The sequence below is a fragment of the Hemibagrus wyckioides genome, linkage group LG18 (genome assembly GCF_019097595.1).
Source record: "Hemibagrus wyckioides isolate EC202008001 linkage group LG18, SWU_Hwy_1.0, whole genome shotgun sequence".
NCBI classification, from domain to species: Eukaryota; Metazoa; Chordata; class Actinopteri; order Siluriformes; family Bagridae; genus Hemibagrus; species Hemibagrus wyckioides.
The window spans coordinates 17151747-17171947 of record NC_080727.1 but is presented as its reverse complement, the minus strand read 5'-3'; the positions used below and the strand labels follow the sequence as shown (position 1 = coordinate 17171947).

Genomic DNA, 20201 nt, shown 5'->3' with positions numbered 1-20201 from the left:
CACGTGTGTTGTCTTTTGTTCACATTTGTCTCAGAAACACCAGAAGGTTGCCAGAGTTGGATATTTTTTATTCAGTTAATTTTCAGAAAAGTGCAACACTTATTCGTGAGCTACATCCAGAACGACAGACACTGACATATCACTTCCCTGTTTGGTTTTATTTTTAGTACAGCAGCTGTAAACTTGGGTTTCTGTGTTTTTATTACACTAACACAACAGAACACTGAACCACGTTGACGCTCGGACAGAGTGGTGTTGATCACAGTAGTGGTCCTTTTTTTTGCATCGTTTAATCCTACACCACCGACCTGATGTTTAGCGTCAGTATTTTTTTTTAGAACTCTTATCTGATTCAAGGGAAAAGGAAAAAATCTAATAAAACTTATTGCTTTATAAAACAGACTGTTTAAATCACATTTTACCCAGCAGCTAGCACGTGACTGACTGAGAGAACTTGAGCTTCATCTCCAGACTTGGTCTTGCACCTGATTTATAGCGAGGGATCTTTTTTTTTTTTTTTTTTTGATTGGACAGGAAGGAGGATCCTGAAGGAGGAATTAGTTGAGGGATCTGATCAGGATCAGTAGACCCAGGACACAGGAACCCACTGTGGGCTGGAGGAGGCTCTCTCCAAAGCTTCTTCCACACCTTTCACACTCTCATCCACGTCGTTGTTGACCAGGATCACGTCGAAGAAATGGCGGTAGATGCTGAAGATGGTGTCCGATTCCTTCTGGATGGCTTGCAGTGTTTCTGACTGTGTTGTGGAGAAAAGTGGGTTATTAAGGCAGATTTACTGTTTTAGTTCAGTGGGATAGGAACATTCATCAGAATCAATGATTTGACACCAGGTAAAGTTAGCTGGATGTATAGAAAACAGACTGACCTGGTTGCCTGAGTTGGTTGGTGCGATGAACATGACCAGGGGCGCGAACTCGGCTGTTCTGAGGAGTTTCAGTGTCTGGGGGAAGGAAAAAAAACATTCGTTTGTGGGTGTGTGGAAATCTACTTTCCTGAAAGAATGAAAATATCTGAAAGCCAGAGGCATTACATTTGTCTTCCTTTGAATAAAATACAATTCAAGGGATATTTCTCATCCCCAAATGAGTCTAGAACACAGTATTTGCTCCATGTGGCTGTGAGACTTTGCATAAATTGGTTTAATAGATTTTTTTGTTTTTATAGCTACTAAAATAAATCTTTTGTGTTAAGAATGATAATATTCATCAGACAAACAAACTCCTGACCAAGCCAAGAACTCTAGTTTCCAGTGCTTAAAAATCATTACAACATGATCAAGTTCTTGTCCTGATGGATTGATAGCTAATGTCTGAAAAAGTCAAGGACAAAACAAGGTTCTTTCACCGTAACCATGGTTCTCAGGTTTGCTTCTCCTGAAGTGAACTGCTGAAGCCTACAAGACAGCTTTCCTTTAAATTTATAAAACCCTCAATCAGTCAAAGAACCTTTTTTATATTGTGTGTGTTTACCTGAGGCTCTACATCCAGCAGCGCGATCTTATCTTGCTCGTGAATCTTCTGGATGGTTTCGATCTTGGTGCCGAACATGCTGCCCTGAAAGCTTCCGTACTCCAGGAACTCGTTCCCCACAATGCACTTGGTCATCTCGTCATTGGAGATGAAATAATATTCCTGTCCGTTTTCTTCATCCTTCCTCTGAGGTCTGGTTGTGTCTGGGTGAATTGAGAGATGTTTTATTAAAACGTTATAACGGGGAAGGCGAGGATGTACCACCAGGATGTTGGTGATGTCATACACATGCATCAGCGCAGCACAATGTAAATGTCTAATCAAACTGGTGTCGGGATTTTGGACTTGTATCCTCTCTAGCTGAATGTTCTACACTGCTGTTTCATCCGTCCTTAAACTTTTAACACTCAGATAAAACGTGGAGATGTTTTCCTGATGAGCTCTTTAAAACACTGTACTTTACTTACGAGGTGCAGGGTAGGCGAACTTTTCTGGGTATTTGCTGAGCAGCGAACTTTTTATATGGCTCCTTCCCACACCAGGCGCACCTACAGACAATAGAAAAAGATGCAACATACACGATTAACTTCACGCTTGTTAACACAACACGTCCGTACTTGACGTTTCCATGTCCTTACCGATGAGTACCAGGGTTTTGCGGTTGAATGCAGGAAGCTTCACAACCTCTTCATAAGAAATGACATCAAGCTGATCGAAGACTGTGGGGAAAAACAAGGCACGTGTTGGTTTTTCATCGGTTTCAGAATTACAAATGCACCAGACATCCTTAAAAAAAACAGGGACTTACTAGAACTGTGTTTTGCCAGGTACTTGTCTTTGCATTTCTTCTTTTTGCCGAAAGGACTACACGACTGACTGGCCTCAGCACTGCTCTTACTTTTGCTAGCGGCACGCCTGCGTGGGGGACGAGAAATTCGTAAATAAAGCAAATCAGGAAGAATGACTACATCAGGAGTCAAGAAATCAGGAATCATATCAATTTTATTATTCTACCTTAAATAAATTACACTCGATTACAGGAGAACGGACCGTACCATTCCTGAAGTTCCGGGGACGGTATGAGTCCTGCAAAGTCTTTGCCTGAATTGTCCAGTCTGCCCTGCCACCAGTTTGGATCCTTCTTGTTGATGATCTGGATAATGTCACCGGTTTTAAATTTAAGGCCAGCCTCTTTGCACGGGATGAGCTCGTCCTTGGCGGGATCGTAGTCGAACTGAGCTCTCATGTACATCTGCAGTAACAGAGAGCAGAACATTAAACACGGTTGCCATTTGAATAAAATAATCATCTTGTTTTGGTCGATGTCTGAGCAACGTGAGGAAAGTTTAGAACGGTCTTTGTAAGGATTGTTAAGACTCTTGTACTATACGCTACATCCATACAACACTATATGACTAAAAATATGTGCACCCCTTGTCCAAACTGATGACGCAAAATGTCGGAAGCACACAATTGTATAGAATTGTATACAGTAGATCCCTGTTCCAGTGTGACAATACCTCTGTGCACAAAGCCAGCTCGAGTACACCAGTCACGTGGCAGAGGGCGCCAGTGTCCACTCTTCAAAAGCAGCTGCTTATCCGTAATAAAAGCAGTCTTGTAGATACATCAGTTCTTTCTCGATAATCTGATTTCTAATCACTTATTTTATAACAACATTTCAAGCAAATAAAGGTTCATGGAATATAAATGAGGGTGGTTTTTCTACCAATCATTTTGGAAAACACACGTCTAAGTGGATTATTTATTTCACCTTTGTCAACTTTTTGAATTGGGAACTATGGTTTCGTGGTCTTTTTTGGGTGTGTCCCATTTCTCATTCCTAGCCAAGATAAGTGAACAAATAAAAGTGAAGCTTAAAAAATGATTCACTCCAATGTTCAAACCTGGAAAAAATATATATATTTAAAATAAATGTTCCAGCTCGTTTTTTTTTCCAGTTCTTTTACGTCCCAGCGTTTTCGAGTGAAGTGTAAACCTAATCGTTTTCCTAATAAGCCTCACTTCCTGTGCAGAATGTGTCACGTCTTGCCCACATGGCTACAGGAGGGGTATGAGGTTAGACGGCTGCGTTTTCAGAGAAAGAGGTTAATACAAGTAGATCCCTCCCCCCCCATTAGCTTCTGTAAGAAAACGTACAGAGTGTCCTAGTGAGCGGCTAGTTAGGAGAAGAAGTGTTTAGGGACAAAAAATGAAACCAGAACTGAAGGCTTTTATGAAAGCTGTGGGAAAAAAAAAAGGAAGTGGGATTTTCTACAGTTAGCTGCTATGGTGTCTAAATGACTAAATAGTCACCTGATTTAGAAGATTACAGGATTCTCCTAATAAAGAACAAACCATGGGTTGGAAATAATATTTTATATGTCATCAATCATCATCATCATCATCATCATCCACTGCAAATATTTCTTATTACGAGATTTCAATCTATAAATCTATTGGCAGATCATTCTGTTCCTTTCTAAAGCACAAGACTACTTCAAGCTTGAAACAAGTAAAAATATCTATAAGCTATACTAATAATCTACATTATATTAGGAAACACAAGAGAAATTTCACTAGAATCAATTTATTTTCACTTGCTAGTATTCTGTAGTAAAAAAGAAATAATATTCAATTCAATTCAATTCAATTTATTTTGTATAGCGCCTTTTACAATGAACATTGTCTCAAAGCAGCTTTACAAAAGAGGAGAAACAGAGAAAGGGGAGGGGAAAAAATGAAAATAAAAAATAACTAAATAACTAGAAATCAAAATAAATTATTAAATTTAATTATTCAACTATTTTATCCCCAATGAGCAAGCCTGCGTCTAATACAGACGATGAGCTTATTCCACACCCGAAAAAGTGAAAAATTTTGTAAAACGCTACCAAGATAAAGATAAAGAAATGACTGCAGAGTCGAGTTTTACTCACCTCACAGACCATGGAGCGACTCTGCTGATTGGGGATGATTTTTAAAGTGACGGTGCCGTCTGTATCTTTCTGTAGCGATAATAAAATGAAAATCTATTTAGAGCTCACGGTTCCTTAGAGGAGGTGCACACGAGGATCATCACTATATTACTGTTAGCTTTAGGAGACGTACTCACCAGAATCTTCTGCAGTTGGTCCACACTCTGATTCGCAACACTTTTACCGTTAATCTCAGCGATTTCATCTCCTTCGTGTAAGGAACCTATGAAAACACACACATCACGCCTATCCCTGTAGATATTTTACTCTGAAGAGTTAAAAAAAAAAAAACACCCAGCGTCACTCACCTTGCCTGTGGATCATCCCTCCGTGTAATATTCTCGCCACCATACACTTCTGTTTCTCGTTTAGTTTGAGGGTCACACCCTAAAGAAAAGACAAAAATAAAATGTGAGCTCGATGATAAACTTTCAGAAAGGTCTAGAATAACTGAAGGCAGGACGTACCAGTGGTTCTGACGGATGCTTCTTGAAGGCCACTTCGCGCATCTTAGTCACTTCTTTGCCGTTCATGTGTCCGGCGCTGCCGTTAGCGTATACCGTATCCTGCTCCTTTGCTTCAAATGTCTGCATGGCTGCCTGAAGACACACACACACACACACACACACACAAATGAGTGTTAATCTCATGGCTATACCTTTTAGTGAGGTCTCTAGAGATTTAGTTTTGTTGAGTGGGTGTAGAAAAGGTTACTAGGTCAAATAACCACTCTGTACACACGAGGTGAGCAGAAAAGCATGCTCAGATCTCGAGATAGATGACCAGAACTTTGGGTTTACAAGAGGAATGTTGCCTAATATGATGAGTCTCAGTTTCTGTTGTAGATATTCGGGTCAGAACTTGGTACCAGCAGCATGACCCTGCCTTTTCAACACATATTGAGTACTTCAATACCAGTGGAACCCCCACAGCCTAAGTGTCCGAGCATCGTAGCTGACCTTTACATCTCTTTATGGCCACTTGACCATGTGATATGATAACAGTCTCCTCCTGCATGATGATGTCACAAAATCACGCTATCAGGCTAAAGGGGTGATGATCAGGGTACTTCACTTCACCAAACCTAACAGATTTCAACAGGAGAGGAGATTCGCAGAAATAAGGTTCCTCAACGAACCTGCCATGAGATTTCTTTTTTAATGACGTCTTCACAAATAACTTTCTCTCTTTAGCACATTCTAATCCACACGGAGAAAGTGAAAGGCTTTTCAACTGACTTTGACGCAAGAAGTGGAATAAAAAATGTAATAAATAGTAATAATAATAATAATAAAAAAAAGATACAATATAAATATGAAAGGAATGATCTATACAAGCCATAGGAAAAAATATAAAGAAAATATAAAAAAATATATATATCAGCTAGGACGCATCATTTACAGCTCTGATTGTTTAGTGTGTGTGTGTGTGTGTGGATATATAACATAATACTTTACACACAGCGTTTATCTGCTAGCACCCCCACCGTGTAACGTCAGAATGTGATGGTAAAAGGGTTCAGCTGTGCTTTATAGCCATATCCACGTGTGCCATTTGCTCTAGGTTAAACATTAAACTTTCACATTTTTAACATCTCATTAGATCCCGAAAGACATGACGAGGTTGTCATGGTTCTGGATACGGCCTAGAGATCTACAGCGTCGTGTAAAGGGAAGGGAAGACATCAGTAAGAAGAGTCACATTGGACAACTGGGTCATTTAATGACCTTATCGCGTTTCTACGTTTACTTATTTAATGAAAAGTAAATCTGTAGGACACAGTCATTAATGATCTTTTAACATAAGTGTTAGTTAGAATCTAAAAGGCTGCTATTATGAAGATACGCGGCGCTTGTGTCAGTACAACACACTGCTTCCTGACTCTTACTGCTGATTGGCTCAGGATAAGGGGAGAGCGCGGCACGTGGTATGTTTACATGTGACTAACAACTGATACAAAACATCATCATCATCATCATCATCATCATCAAGTACTAAAAAACATGTTCTTGTACCCGTGCTGAAATAAAAACAAAATAATTTTTTCCTGCATCCCTAAATGAGTAAAAAGGCTTTACGTGTCTGAGAACTTCAAGAGACAGTTTCTGATTATAGGATCAAATGTCATTAGAATATACACCGATCAGGCATAACATTATGAGCAGTTAGAGGTGAAGTGAATAAGACTGATGATCTCCTCATCATGGCACCTATTAGTGGGTGGGATATATTAGGCAGCAAGTGAACATTTTGTCCTCAAAGTTGATGTGTTAGAAGCAGGAAAAATGGGCAAGCGTAAGGATTTGAGCGAGTTTGACGAAGGGACAAAGTGACGGCTAGATGACTGGATCAGAGCATCTCCAAAACTGCAGCTCTTGTGGGGTGTTCCCAGTCTGCAGTGGTCAGTATCTATCACAAGTATCCTTTAAGTCCTGTAAGTATCCCTCCATGGGGGCCCCACCTCGCAACTTACAGGACTCAAAGGATCTGCTGCTAACATTTTGGTGCCAGATACCACAGAACCCCTGGATCCACTGGATATAGTGGAGTCCATGCCTCAATGGATCAGGGCTGTTTTGGCAGCAAAAGGGAGACCAACACAATATTAGGTCTGATTGGAGTAATTATGTCATATTGCAAGGTGTCTAAAATTTACAACTAATTTATGATTTTCTACAAAATATAATTTACATCCATGTGCACTGGCCGAGTAGATGCCATTTTACTGACCGCATCAATCACAAGATGTCGCGTCCTAAAATTTCTTTTATTTCATTTCATTTTTATGGAAGACCTTGTTTAGGACGCTCGGTGACTAACAGCGATGATCTCAAGTCCACTATTCAGAGCAATGGTGTAGATCTGGATGTGTTTTGGGTCACTAACGGGTCTCATATCGAATATTAGTAACCATTACTTTAAAAATAAAAGTGGGGATTTCTGTGTCTAAACTTTCTTGACTGGTAATTCTGTGTGTGTGTTAAGTTTATTTTCCAGACACACTGTACAAAATATTATATATCTGACATCGGAGCTGCAGATCTGTGTCCCTCTGTTTCTCTGACGCTCTTTATTTAACTGTTCTGTTCTGACATGAGACATGAACTTATAATGAATGCTAACTCTACGTACGGTTATGTGATTGACCCGAGTGGTTACACTGCTGTAAAACGTGCTGATGAGATCTTCTGGACCCCTCCCTTTACTCATATATTAAGGAAAAGGATCAAGAATGTGACTTTCATTATATCAGGACAGTGAGATGACCGACTCGTTGCGTAATTCAGCTTTAACGCAGCAGATTCGAGGCTCACGTGTGGAGCATTAATGCTAATCTGATCTGCACTATTGCACGTCTCAGCACAGGCTAAAGGTCACACGGTTCTTATGACTCTTAATTGCAGGATCAGGACTTTGGTCCTGTGCTGAGGCATTGAGAAAGAGTTCACTGAGGAAGAAAAACATGCAGTTCCTTCTCATGTTAATGAGGAAGAGTCACAAGGCGATTAAGATGAAGAGCTGATGATGTAACTGAAAGGTTGAGCAAAAAACACAAGTGTCCTGGTGTTAACCGAGGAGAGAGATTAAATTTTTATTTTAGTTTCTTTTTAATTCCCTTAGAGAGTTTCAGTCACATTTCAAATAGATTTACAAACATATCTGAATATGATTTATATATATATATTTTTTCCTATGGTGTATTTAATCAATTTACATTTACACCAATGTTTTATTCTAAACGTTTTTAAAGTTGTTATGGGAAGAATTTATTTTTAAAGACATCTGAATGTAAAATTAGTGGTTATGGTCTTAAAATAAATAAATAAATAAATAAATAAATAAATAAATAAATAAATAAATAAATAAATAAAATTAAAAAAAATAATTAAATTAAAATAAAATTAAAATATTTGATAAAGACTTTATGTAAATTAGGCCAAAGGTAAAAGATGTGAAAAGATGATTCAGGATATCCTGGATTTGTGTCACAATATATATATCTTTTATTTATCGTAACTAAACACTTTTCTAATAATTCTTTCATATTCCTTATTTCATATTCATATTCTGCTTCCAGTGTGTATTTATATTAAAAAAACTTTTCAAAAATTGAATACAAAGATATCTCAATATCCATGTTCTCAATATAGTGTGTTGTGACATCACAACATTGATATTATTAAAGCAGCGAGAGCAGACATGTCCACCTACACTCAAAAACACACACACACACACACAGGATTGGATTTAAGGTTGGAACAAGAGATAGCACTCGAGAGAGCGACAAAGCAGTTAGTCTGCTGAAACAAAGAACTTTATGTGGGGAAAAAAGCTGAAGTCAGCGAGAATACTGCTGACCATTCCTCTTTTCTGGACAACACACACAGGATATAAAAAGTGTCCTGTCACGCCAGCAACAACTAAAACATCAAGGTTCCCTTTTCCCCACATTTAAGTATCATTTAATTTTTTTTAGTTAAAAAATAAATAAAAAAATAGGTATAAATTGTCATAATCCCATAGTCTAAACATGTGAGCATTCTTTTAAAAAGAAGTAACCAGATATCCTTATGGGACAGTGGTGTTGATTAATCCGGTGTACAGAACGTTCTGTAGGAAACGGACAGATCTGAAAGAGAAGACGGACATTTTAAAAAGGTTCCTCACCGAGTTCAACATGTTTCTCTGCCTGAGAACTCGGAAATCTCGGCTTAAACAATGTGGATCCTTTCAGAACTCATTCATTCGAAACACAAAGCGTCTAGAAAAAAAAGTCAGTGGTGTGATGGCTGAAGGTTAGAGGAAATACATTACAGCATTTTGATCATTTCGAGTGCTCTGCGGGGGAAAAAAAGAGGATCAGGATGTACACAAGGAGGGGTTACTACAAAAAGGCAGATGGGGTTTTGAACGAGATGACGTTTTAGAAATTAAGCCTAATAGTTAGAGTATTCATGCATTATTCCCAGCTCCGGCTTTCCACCTTCAATTCTCTATAGCATAGAAATCGGTGTGTAAATACAGTATTTTATGATTTTCCGCCATTGGATGGGAGCAGGAATGAAGGTGTGTGTGTGTGTAGTTTGTTGGGGTTTTGGACGGGGTGTAGGATGACGTCTGGTCCAAACAGTACGACTTTGGCTCCAGGTCAAATCTAATTGGTGCAGTATGACTCATGCTGAAATACAGAGACACACTAGAGGAGAGAGGTTCAGATTTCCTTATTTATATACAGACACAAACAGGATACAGTATTAAACAAGTAACCAGGATGACCATCTACAGGCCAGTACTTATTGTAAATAAAATATAAAACGGTGAACAATTATTTTAATGCAGGGTTGCCAGGTCTTCACCTACTGGCCATTCAAAAAACAAACAAACAAACAAAAAAACAAGCAATGAATAAAACATGACAAAAAGAAACCGTTACTACAAACTTTGTTATAGTTTACAGAATAATTCTAAAAAAATTGAGCAGAAAGTTTCCAAGCGCCGCATTTGACTCAACTCATGTCATTTTTAAGCTTGATGCGTATAAAGTGGGAGTAAAAACATGGACGCCATTAAAAAGCTCATTTTGTTGGCAGCTACGTGAGTTTATAACACGACTAAAAGTTTGTTTACAGTAATGAAGTGATATGTTGTTTACTGTGACTGCAGCCATGGTGACCTGATGTCATTTACTAAACTCTGGGTCACGAAGTTCCTCAATAAAGATTAGTTTTCCTCGTCAGTATTCGGAAATGGAGGTGAATCCAGTCCCTGGATGGACATGGACACTAAATAAAAAAAAATAAAAATAAATCAATAAGATTTAAATTGATTTTAAAGAACAAACTGTCAGAATCATCGGGATCAATTCTGAAAGCATTTCCACAGCATTGTCCTCATGTCATTCTAATATCTCAATTCCACATGGAAACTGGTTTAGACTTCAAACTCTAACCAGAAGAACCCGAAACTGCTCTGAGGCAGAAAAACCCGGCTCCGGTGTTGCACAACCTTCCAGCTGATCGAGGCATGACAACACCTCTCTAAGGAATCAGTCCAAAAACGCTGATGCACACGGTCTGCACTGCAGCGCAGAGGAAGTCACATGTTCCTTAGCAGGCTGCTCTAGTCAACACGTATTAGGAGCTGAAAATAACCTCGCTCAGCTGAAGGGGCAATTCCACTACCACTGACAGAGAAGAACACAAAGTACAATGTAGTCACAAGTCATGTCTCACCAAGGAAAATCTTTAACTGCTTCTCTATTATCATTTACTAACATTTAGTCAGATTTAGAGTTTATTGCCATCATGACATTCAGTAACATTTAGAATTCATGCGCAACGATACGACTAAACTTTCCTTCAAAGGTCTAAAGAGAGATGTTTTTTTTCAGTAATCACCTTAAAAGGAAACACGAGACAAACCAAAAACCCTCCTGTGGTTGGTGAAGGTTTTCAGATGGATCTCTATAATCTGGCTGTGTTCTCTCGGTGGGAGTGGCTTACTTCTTCTCTCCTGTCAATCAAACTGATACTTGCCAATCACAGGCATTAGTGGGCTCAGGTATGCGGAAGAGGGCAGAGAGCTCTTTCCTCCCACTCTGATTCTCTGCAAGCAACAGATTCTGCACAAAATTGCAGTTTCACTGATTCACGTGACTCGGAGGAAGCTTTCACACTACACACTGGATTGCTGGTGGAAAGGAAAAGGCTGGGGCATGAGAAATGACCACATTATGGAGAAACTTCTGGATAGAAATACACAAAAATGGTTTAGATGGTGGAGTGGCTTAGTGGTTAGCACTGTTGCCTCACAGCTAGAAGGTCCTGGGTTCGGATCCTGGATCCCGGGCCTTTCTCTGTGGAGTTTGCATGTTCTCCCTGTGCCTGCGTGGGTTTACTCCGGTTTCCTCCCACAGTCCAAAAACATGTACATTTAGTTGAGTGGTAATTCTAAATTGCCTGTGTGTGTGTGGTTGTCTGTCTATATGTGTGGCCCTATGATGGACTGGTGACCTGTCCAGGGTGTACCTCTGCCTTTCGCTGAATGTGTGCTGTGACCACTTGATAGATGAACTGGACACTATAAATAATTTGTTTCTTTTCTAAAAGTGTAGGATTATATACCACATCGGAAAGGGTTAAACGATGATTCATGTTTGTGCTGCGCTGCTCCGTATCATCACACCAGGTAATAAACTGGTGCATAGTACATAAAGTACGAAGAAATCCCTGACCAATTTCAGCTGATGTTATCAGCGTAACCACCTTTATCTTATCAGATGGACGTGTTGAGACATGGCTCCTCCAAAAGAACATTTCGCCACAAAAAAAAAGGCTTCTGGTGCAACAGTCATGGATTTCAGACATTATACGCGGTCTCGGTTATAATCACCGCAGAAGCTTTAGGTTCTCCTACACGACAGAGACCATGAAAAAAGTTCTGGTTGAAGAATGTGCTTCTCATGTGCACAGGGAGTTCTGTGAAAGCAAGTCACATGATGTACAACACTGAGAAAAACAACTCGCCCCACCGGCCCTGGCTCGTCTCCCCCGATCGTGTGACAGTCTGAGCGTTCAGGACTGACTTCTGACCTACTAAAAGAATCGAGAATGAACAGAAAAAGCTTTTTGAGGGACGTGTGAAAAATGTGCAGCTTGTTGAAAACAAGCGAGAGGAGAACGTTAACCAACAAGAAACATTAATATTCACCGTTACAAACGGCACTCTACATGATTACAGGAAAATAAACCTTGTTTTCTAAATGTTCCACTTAAACTACTGTATGAGTGGGTTCTAGAGATAAGGGACAAATTAACGGAAAAGATAAATGCAGAAAATGTTGCCAGGTGTGTGACACGCGTACTACATTACACATTTAAGCAATGGACATCCTGCTCTGTTCTGCCATTTCCATCACTCCAGTACAGTTCCAGAAACTTCTACTCTGGTGGCTCACATTAACACCTTTCCGCTGGCTTTTCCTTTCACATGTTACACGTCTGGTCAAAGTGCAATCACGGGTTTCTTCACAGGAACGAACCGGAGAGCTTTGAGGAAATCTACACTTGTCTAGTTACAGAGGTGGTAAATGATCATATTTTTATTCATATTTTTATTCTAATTTGAATATTGTGTTGGTCCCCCTTTTGCTGCCAAAACATACCTGGCCCATCACGCACGGTGTATTCTGACCCCTTTCTATCAGAACCAGCATTAACTTCTTCAGCAATTTGAGCAACAGTAGCTCGTCTGTTGGATCGGATCGCACGGGCCAGCCTTTGCTTCTCACAAGCATCAGTGAGCCTTGGCTGTCCATGACCCTGTCGCCGATTCACCACTGTTCCTTCCTTGGACCACTTTTGATAGATACTGACCACTGCAGACCAGGAACACCCCCACAAGAGCTGCAGTTTTGGAGATGCTCTGATCCAGTCTTCTAGACATCACAATTCTGCCTTCATCAAACTCGCTCAAATCCTTACACTTGTCCATTTTTCCTGCTTCTAACACATCAACTTTGAGGACAAAATGTTGACTTGCTGCCTAATATATCCCACCCACTACCAGGTGCCATGATTAGTGTTATTCACGTTATCTCTCAGTGGTCATAATGTTAAGCCTGATCAATGTGTATATGGTCGTGTACATGACAAATAATATTAGTATTTGAATCCAGTTAGAATCTAGTGGATCGAACGTTACAGAACCAAACTGAAGAAGTGAGACAACGAGACAGCACTGAGTGCAGGATGAGCCTCAGGGTGTGAACAATGCTGTAGGTTTACACTTCAGAGACTTGGTCAGAGTGACAGACAGACTGCACCGTGTAGGATTTAGAGCCGATTAGGTGATGAGTTCAGCTCTGCTGCAGCGACAGTATTGCTCTCGCAAGCACTTCATTTTCATTAACATCTGCAGTGAAAAAAAAACCCTTAAGAAACTACTCGTAATTCAGAGAAGCATCTTGTCCAACTCGGCTTTTAACAATCGGGGGAAACACGGTGCGCGTTACGCAACCAGCTCCGAGCCGTTTCCCAGACTTCCCTGCATGGACTGCAGTGATGAGACTCAGCAAAACAGAGTGTCTATTTATAGCGTGTTTAGACTCTTTAGCCCTGGATACATGAGCAAGGGTGGAGTAACACCAACACCTACAAAGATCCACTGGAGGAATCCTTCCTCAGCATTTTCACTTAACAAAGCACTTTGCATGTGAAGCTCTAGAGGTACGAATTGAGTCACAATAACCATTTCCATCTCAAATGAAGCTCTGTAACACCACCTCCATCTTCACATCTATCTCACCCGATTTCATTTGGGGCTTAGCAATTGATGGAATTATGTTTTATGTTTAACAAAACCTCATATAATTGTTTTCTTGCCATCGCAGTTGATCACTGATCACTCGCTAGCGCTTTACTTGTTTGTCGTGCCTCTTCATCTTTCCTCAGTTCATCAGGAGGCTTGATGAGTCACCAGAGGAGACAATAGGGCTTTGTTTCTTTAACCCACCCCCCAGTTCATGCTTCACGCTCATAAACAACGAAAATGACACAACTTAATTACGCCGCTTTTATCTGTTTTAGGAAAAGCTATCTTGACGAATCAAACCGGATCACGTTCGCCTGATGTGAAAGCGCATTTAATACACGAGACAGAAGGAGACATATGGAGGAAAGATGAAGAAACTTAACACATAATATGATCACCGTCTCTCTAAGAACATTAAAACATGACTCTGAGGATCGATCTCTCTCTCTCTCTCTCTCTCTCTCTCTCTCTCTCCCTTCTGCCTCTGTATAAACTGAGATTCCACTGATGGCAGGAGCTGATTCATGCCATATGCTGTGTGAGTAGTGTGGAAGAGGGAAATTAATCAACACTGACGCATTTATACCATTCACAAAATGACAGTTAATCTGATTAGAAGAAGAGAGGATTAACTAGAGAAAAAAAAGAATGATTAAAGAAATCACAATTTGGACAAACTGAATATGAGCAAAATTAAGAGAGAGACATTGAGAGAGGCCTTTATTAAAGATTAGATTAGATTAGATTGTGTGATGACTCAAATATATTGTTTACAACACGACCCATCGTTTGTTTCAGTCAATTTGTAATTATTACATCATCATAGCTGATATTTCATCAAAGTGATTGGTGACAATTTATCACAAAAATGTTGTTCTATAATCCCATCACCAGCCTCCAGCTCTGATATGAATGAAATCGTAAGAAGAATGAGAGATTAGTCCTAGCTTCGCTGTAATCTTACTAATATTTGAAACACCCAATACAAGGACATCTGATACAACAAAAACATCACAATCACGATACTTTGAGACATTTCTACGATACATGATACGAATCACAATATTCGAAATCGCTAACAAACTAGTAGTGTTGCTTTAAAAAGCTATCGTTTTAATACAGAAGAATAAATATCCATCCATCCATCGTCTAGACCCGCTTTATTCCTAATTAGGGTCACGGGGATCTGCTGGCAGGGGTACACCCTGGACAGGTCACCAGTCCATCACAGGGCACAGAAGAACAATATGGTTTTGAAAATATATCAGGCCATTTTAACACCAAATCAGATGCATTATATTGCTGTTTGGAACTGATATTTTTAACAAATGTTACAAATCGGTATCACGGTATACCTGAAAATTGTATTGTGACATAACTGATCACGGTACAGATGTTATGTCGTCATATCGCTCCGCCCCAGGTAAAAAAAAAAAACCCAAAAAACATGATTTTTGGAACAGAAGCACAGTCTAAACCCACCACCAAAAAAAAAAAAAAAACACAATGTAAGTGTTCACCATCTCTTAGGTTTCTGTCTTTCATCCTTGGGTAAAATCTGTGGTCGGAATTTGAGTAAAAAAACAAATAAACGGGACATAATGTTCCGTCCTATTGTAGACACTGCAGTTTAACGCAACCCGCTATACTCTAGCGCATCAAGCTTGCGCACGTTTTACGCAGTGATGCTGGTAAATATAACGTTTCATGATTACCTCATTAATAACGTTCATAAATGAACAACACGACATATTGATGACGAAGCGGCCATTTGGTTTTTGTAGCTGTACAACAATTAAATTTTGGTATTTAAGAAAACCTGGAGAGCATTTGCTGTTGCTGATTTCCCCTGGAGAAAACAGATGGTGACTCCATAGCTGTAGAAAGCCCAGTCTCTAGCCGGAAGCCTGGTCTTACCTGGTCAGTCTTGGGCTTGTTTTGCAGCAGCTGCTCCAGGTACAGGTCTGACAGGGCCGTGCGCGCGCTGTTCACCCTCTCCAACACCGCTGCAGGCTCGTTTTTATTGGATTTTAATGTCATTGTGTTGCTCTTTAGTCGATGGTGTGGACCGCACTGCAGGGAGACAAGTGCAAGAAGAAGGAGCTCACCGGTCCTTCCTCAAACAGAGCCAAAGAAAAGAGAGGAAGCGATAAAGAAGCCGAGAGTGTAAAATAAAGTTCAAGTGCCGGCACGAAGTCCGAAGTTCGGAACAGATCCGAGCAGATCTCTCTGTGGGCTGACAAAGCAAAGCCAATACACATCTGTGTGTGTGTTTATCTGTGTGTGAGGAGGGGGGTTGGCTTCGGTTTCCTTCAGACATAAAGACAGCAGCTACGTTTTGATGACAAAATCAATGGGGGCGAAACCGGCAGAGGATCATCTGCGTCATTCTCCATGGCCTCAGTTCTTGTCTTTCCTCCTTTCTCTTCCCCATAATACAGCTGATCAGGACAAAAACCATTAATGCCAGTTTATTCTGCGCCTCCACTCTCTATACGCTAAAGTGATGCGGTAGCCTACAGTCAGGGTTGCCAGGTCCGAGTAAAATTTACAACTTAATACCCCCTTTCCTCATTTCTTACTCTTTGTACTACATCATAATGTAGAGATCTTCTTCTCCTTCTTTCGGCTTGTCCCTTCAGGGGTCTCCACAGCGAATCATCTCTCTCCACCTAGCCCTATCTTCTGCATCCTCAACACTAGCTTCATATCCTCATTTATTACATCCATATACCTCCTCTTTGGCCTTCCTCTTTGCCTGGCAGCTCCATGTCCAACATTCTCCTACCAATATACTCACTCTCCCTCCTCTGAACATGTCCAAACCATCTTAATCTGGCCTCCCTAACTTTGTCCCCCAAACGTCCAACATGAGCCGTCCCTCTGATGTACTCGTTCCCTATCCTGTCCAACCGTGCCACTCCCAACGAGAACCTCAACATCTTCAGTTCTTCTACCTCCAGCTCTGACTCCTGTCTCTTCCTCAGTGACCCTGCCTCTAAACCATACAGCATGGCTGCTCTCACCACTGTCTTGTACACCTTCCCCTCGCTGATATTTTTCTATCACACATCATAATGTAGGACTTAATTTCTTATTATTTGCCTTTTAAAACAAACAAAAGCACAATATCTTGATGGATGCTGGTTCTGTGTGTGGTTTTCTGTCTTATGATATTTTTACATACTTTGGCAACCCCACGTAGAGGTTTCCACATTTCTCTGTTGTCTGTTCAAAATACTATCAAGCCTGATGTCCATCTTAGATCCAACACAAGCTATGAGCATTCACAAAGTTGCCAAATATGACAAAAGTCACACAACATTACACAGAAGCTTGGTTACACCGCATTAAAGAGATCCGTTAGCCAAAAAAAATAATAAAAAATTTTCAGTTCAACTCTTCATCCTGAATGAAGTCAACCGGTCAACACATGTTTACTCTCAGAGATTTTTATTAGGATATTTTTTGCTGTGGAGCTACAAGCCAAGGGTAAGGAAGTAACAGTGACTTTTTGCCAAAAGTTTCGAGACACCCCTTCAAAGCATTGAATTCAGGGGTTGGGCTTGGCCTCTTCATTTCTTAGTTTCGGTTAAAGGATCTTTTAATGAGTGCAGAAACTGCGAGCCAGGCCTTCTCATCCCACATCAGTGCCTGACCTCACAAATGCACTTCTAAAGAAATGGTTAAAAATTCCTATAAACACACTCTTAATCCTTGTGGAAAGCCTTCCCAGAACAGTTGAACTGTTATAGCTGCAAAGGGTGGGACAACTCCATATTAAATTCATGTGAAAGGCAAACTTCCCAGTGTTGGCATAGCTCACAGTCTCTGCTCTAATTCATCTGAAAGGTGTTCTAAGAGGTTGAGGTCAGGACTCTGTGCAGGTCAGTGAAGTTCCTCCACACCAAACTCACTTATCCTGTCTTTATGGACCTTGCTTTGTGCACTGGTACACAGTCATGTTGGAACAGGAAGGGGTCATCCCTAAACTGCTCTCAGAAAGTTGGGAGCATGAAATTGTCCAAAATGTCTTGGTATGAAGCTGAAACATTAAGAGTTCCTTTCACTGGAACTAAGGGTGCCAAGCCCAACCCCTGAAAAACAACACCCAAAACTTTTGGCAATATAGTGTAGCTACTAGTGTAGCATCCATCACACTGCATGGCTCATCAGACACTTCTAACAAAATCATGTCAAAAGGTTCAGTGAACATCATGTGCCCATGATTTTAGCCCTGATTTAGACACAGGTGTGTAGTGTGAGTGATTCTGACATATGAAGGTTGTGTAGTCTGCACTTGGAGTTTGATGCTTACACAATAAAGCCATATTACTTATTCAGATGATAATATCCATTAAAAAAAATTCAGCATGGTCTTATGAACTATCAGCAGCTTTTTAAACTGGTGGACATCTTTGCTAACTGGTTTTATTATTATTATTATTATTATTATTATTATTATTATTATTATTTTTATTATTATTATTGAGATTTTCTTGCCTTACTGTTGTATTATATTATTAAAAAATATTAGGTCTATCATGTAACAGTAATTACCAGTGGCTGGTAGCCCAGTGGGTCTTCCAGTTTGACCAACATGACCTGTGTTTTAGCAACTGGTAGCTGATTAAATACACAGATATATATATATATATATGATATTACAATGCAGCTTTTTGATGATTTGTACAAAACTGGTAGATGAAATCTTTAGTTTCAAATCTTCACTCTTTAACTAAAGAACAAAATTCAGCCTGGAATCATCCAGTTATCTGAAGAACGGAAAACTGGATAAAATAAAACAGATAAAATCATGGATTCTGGAAGCATTGTTTGGAGATATACCGCCATCTGCTGGCTGTTAGCACCAAGTGCATATGTATACGTCTGATTGTGTTTGTACTTCTTCTTCTTCTTCTTCTTCTTCTTCTTCTTCTTCTTCTTCTTCTTCTTCTTCTTCTTCTTCTTCTTCTTCTTCTTCTTCTTCTTCTTCTTCTTCTTCTTCTTCTTCTTCTTCTTCTTCTTCTTCCCATCTCTCTATTAAATAAATTGCCAACTCAGGTAGACAAGATAATCACGTATGAAGTTACAGATATGAAGTAGAATTTAATTAATACAAATTCGCAGTATTATTTATATAGAATTAGATTCAGTAACGAGGAACCTTTCAGCATTAAATGTGGGGGTTTAGGGCTGTAAATACAGTGCCACTATCTGTATCTATCTGGATTTCACCTAAAGTAGTGGCACTTAAGCAAAACTTGAACAAACTTAAGGAAAAAAGGAAAACATCCTATAGCTAGAGGAATGAGAGAGAAACGTGTGAGCTACCAAGTCAAGTCAAGAAGCTTTTATTGTCATTTCAACCACATATAGCTGACGCAGTACATAGTGAAATAAGACAACGTTTCTCCAGGACCCTGGTGCTACATAAAACAACGTAACAACATATAGCTACAGAACAAAAACAACACAGAGCTAAGGACAGGAAGTAGTTGTCCTAGCTACATAAAGTGCAACCAACCCAGCACAAAGACTGGAGAAGAGTAAATGGACTGATTTAAGAAGGAAGGAAGTAAACACTTTCTAACGTTGTCATTTTACTTTACCACATTGAACTGTGTAAATGTCAGAGAAACCTTTAGAGACACACTCCAATAGGTTTCATCTGACACAGCAAGAGAAATGAAACCTGAGAGTCACTCAAAAGCCAAATTACCAGTTTCGTCTCAGTACAACCCTCATTAAAGGAGAAGTTCACTCCCAGAACAAAAAATCTACAGATCATTTCCTCACCCCCTTGTCATCCAAGATGTTCATGTCTTTCTTTCTTCAGTCATAAAGAAATGATGTTTTTTGAGGAAAACATTTCAGGATTTTTCTCCATATAGTGGACTTCAATAGTGTCCACGAGTTTGAAGCAGTCACATTATTATTATTATTATTATTATTATTATTATTATTATTATTATTATTATTATTATTTCCAAACAGACGTAATCTTTTAGGATAAAAACGATTTCCACATCCAGGGTACACAAAAGAACGGACCATTTTAAACAAAAAAAAAACCTGACACAAAGACATATAACCTTGGGTCATTCCACACGCAACAACTTCGGAGCGGTCCTCCATCTCCACACTAGTAAACACTGGGTCTGTAGCTCCGCCTACATCACGCGTGACCTTTTGACGTGATTACGTAGTAATCTTCTTCCTGGGCTGGGATGGTTGAGAGCCCTCTGAAGCTGGATTGAAACTGCATTTTGGAAGTTCAAACTCGCGGGCACCACTGAAGTCCACTATATGGAGAAAAATCCTTAAATGTTTTCCTCAAAAAACATCATTTCTTTACGACTGAAGAAAGAAAGACAAGGGATGACTAGGGGGCGAGGAAATGATTTGTAGATTTTTCTTC

General features: G+C 39.8%; 1 protein-coding gene across 1 annotated transcript; it reads right to left on the bottom strand.

Annotated features, from left to right (window-relative positions):
- Window positions 1-47: 47 nt before the first annotated feature.
- Window positions 48-16225, bottom strand: mpp1 (MAGUK p55 scaffold protein 1). The gene is made up of 12 exons (XM_058415337.1): window positions 15698-16225; window positions 4936-5067; window positions 4777-4855; window positions 4606-4691; window positions 4430-4498; window positions 2546-2742; window positions 2299-2405; window positions 2129-2209; window positions 1958-2038; window positions 1491-1693; window positions 887-961; window positions 48-757 (listed from the first exon to the last, which is right to left on the bottom strand). Exons 1-12 carry the CDS (start codon window positions 15818-15820, stop codon window positions 581-583), a joined length of 1410 nt encoding a protein of 469 aa, XP_058271320.1. The 5' UTR covers window positions 15821-16225; the 3' UTR covers window positions 48-580.
- Window positions 16226-20201: the final 3976 nt, after the last annotated feature.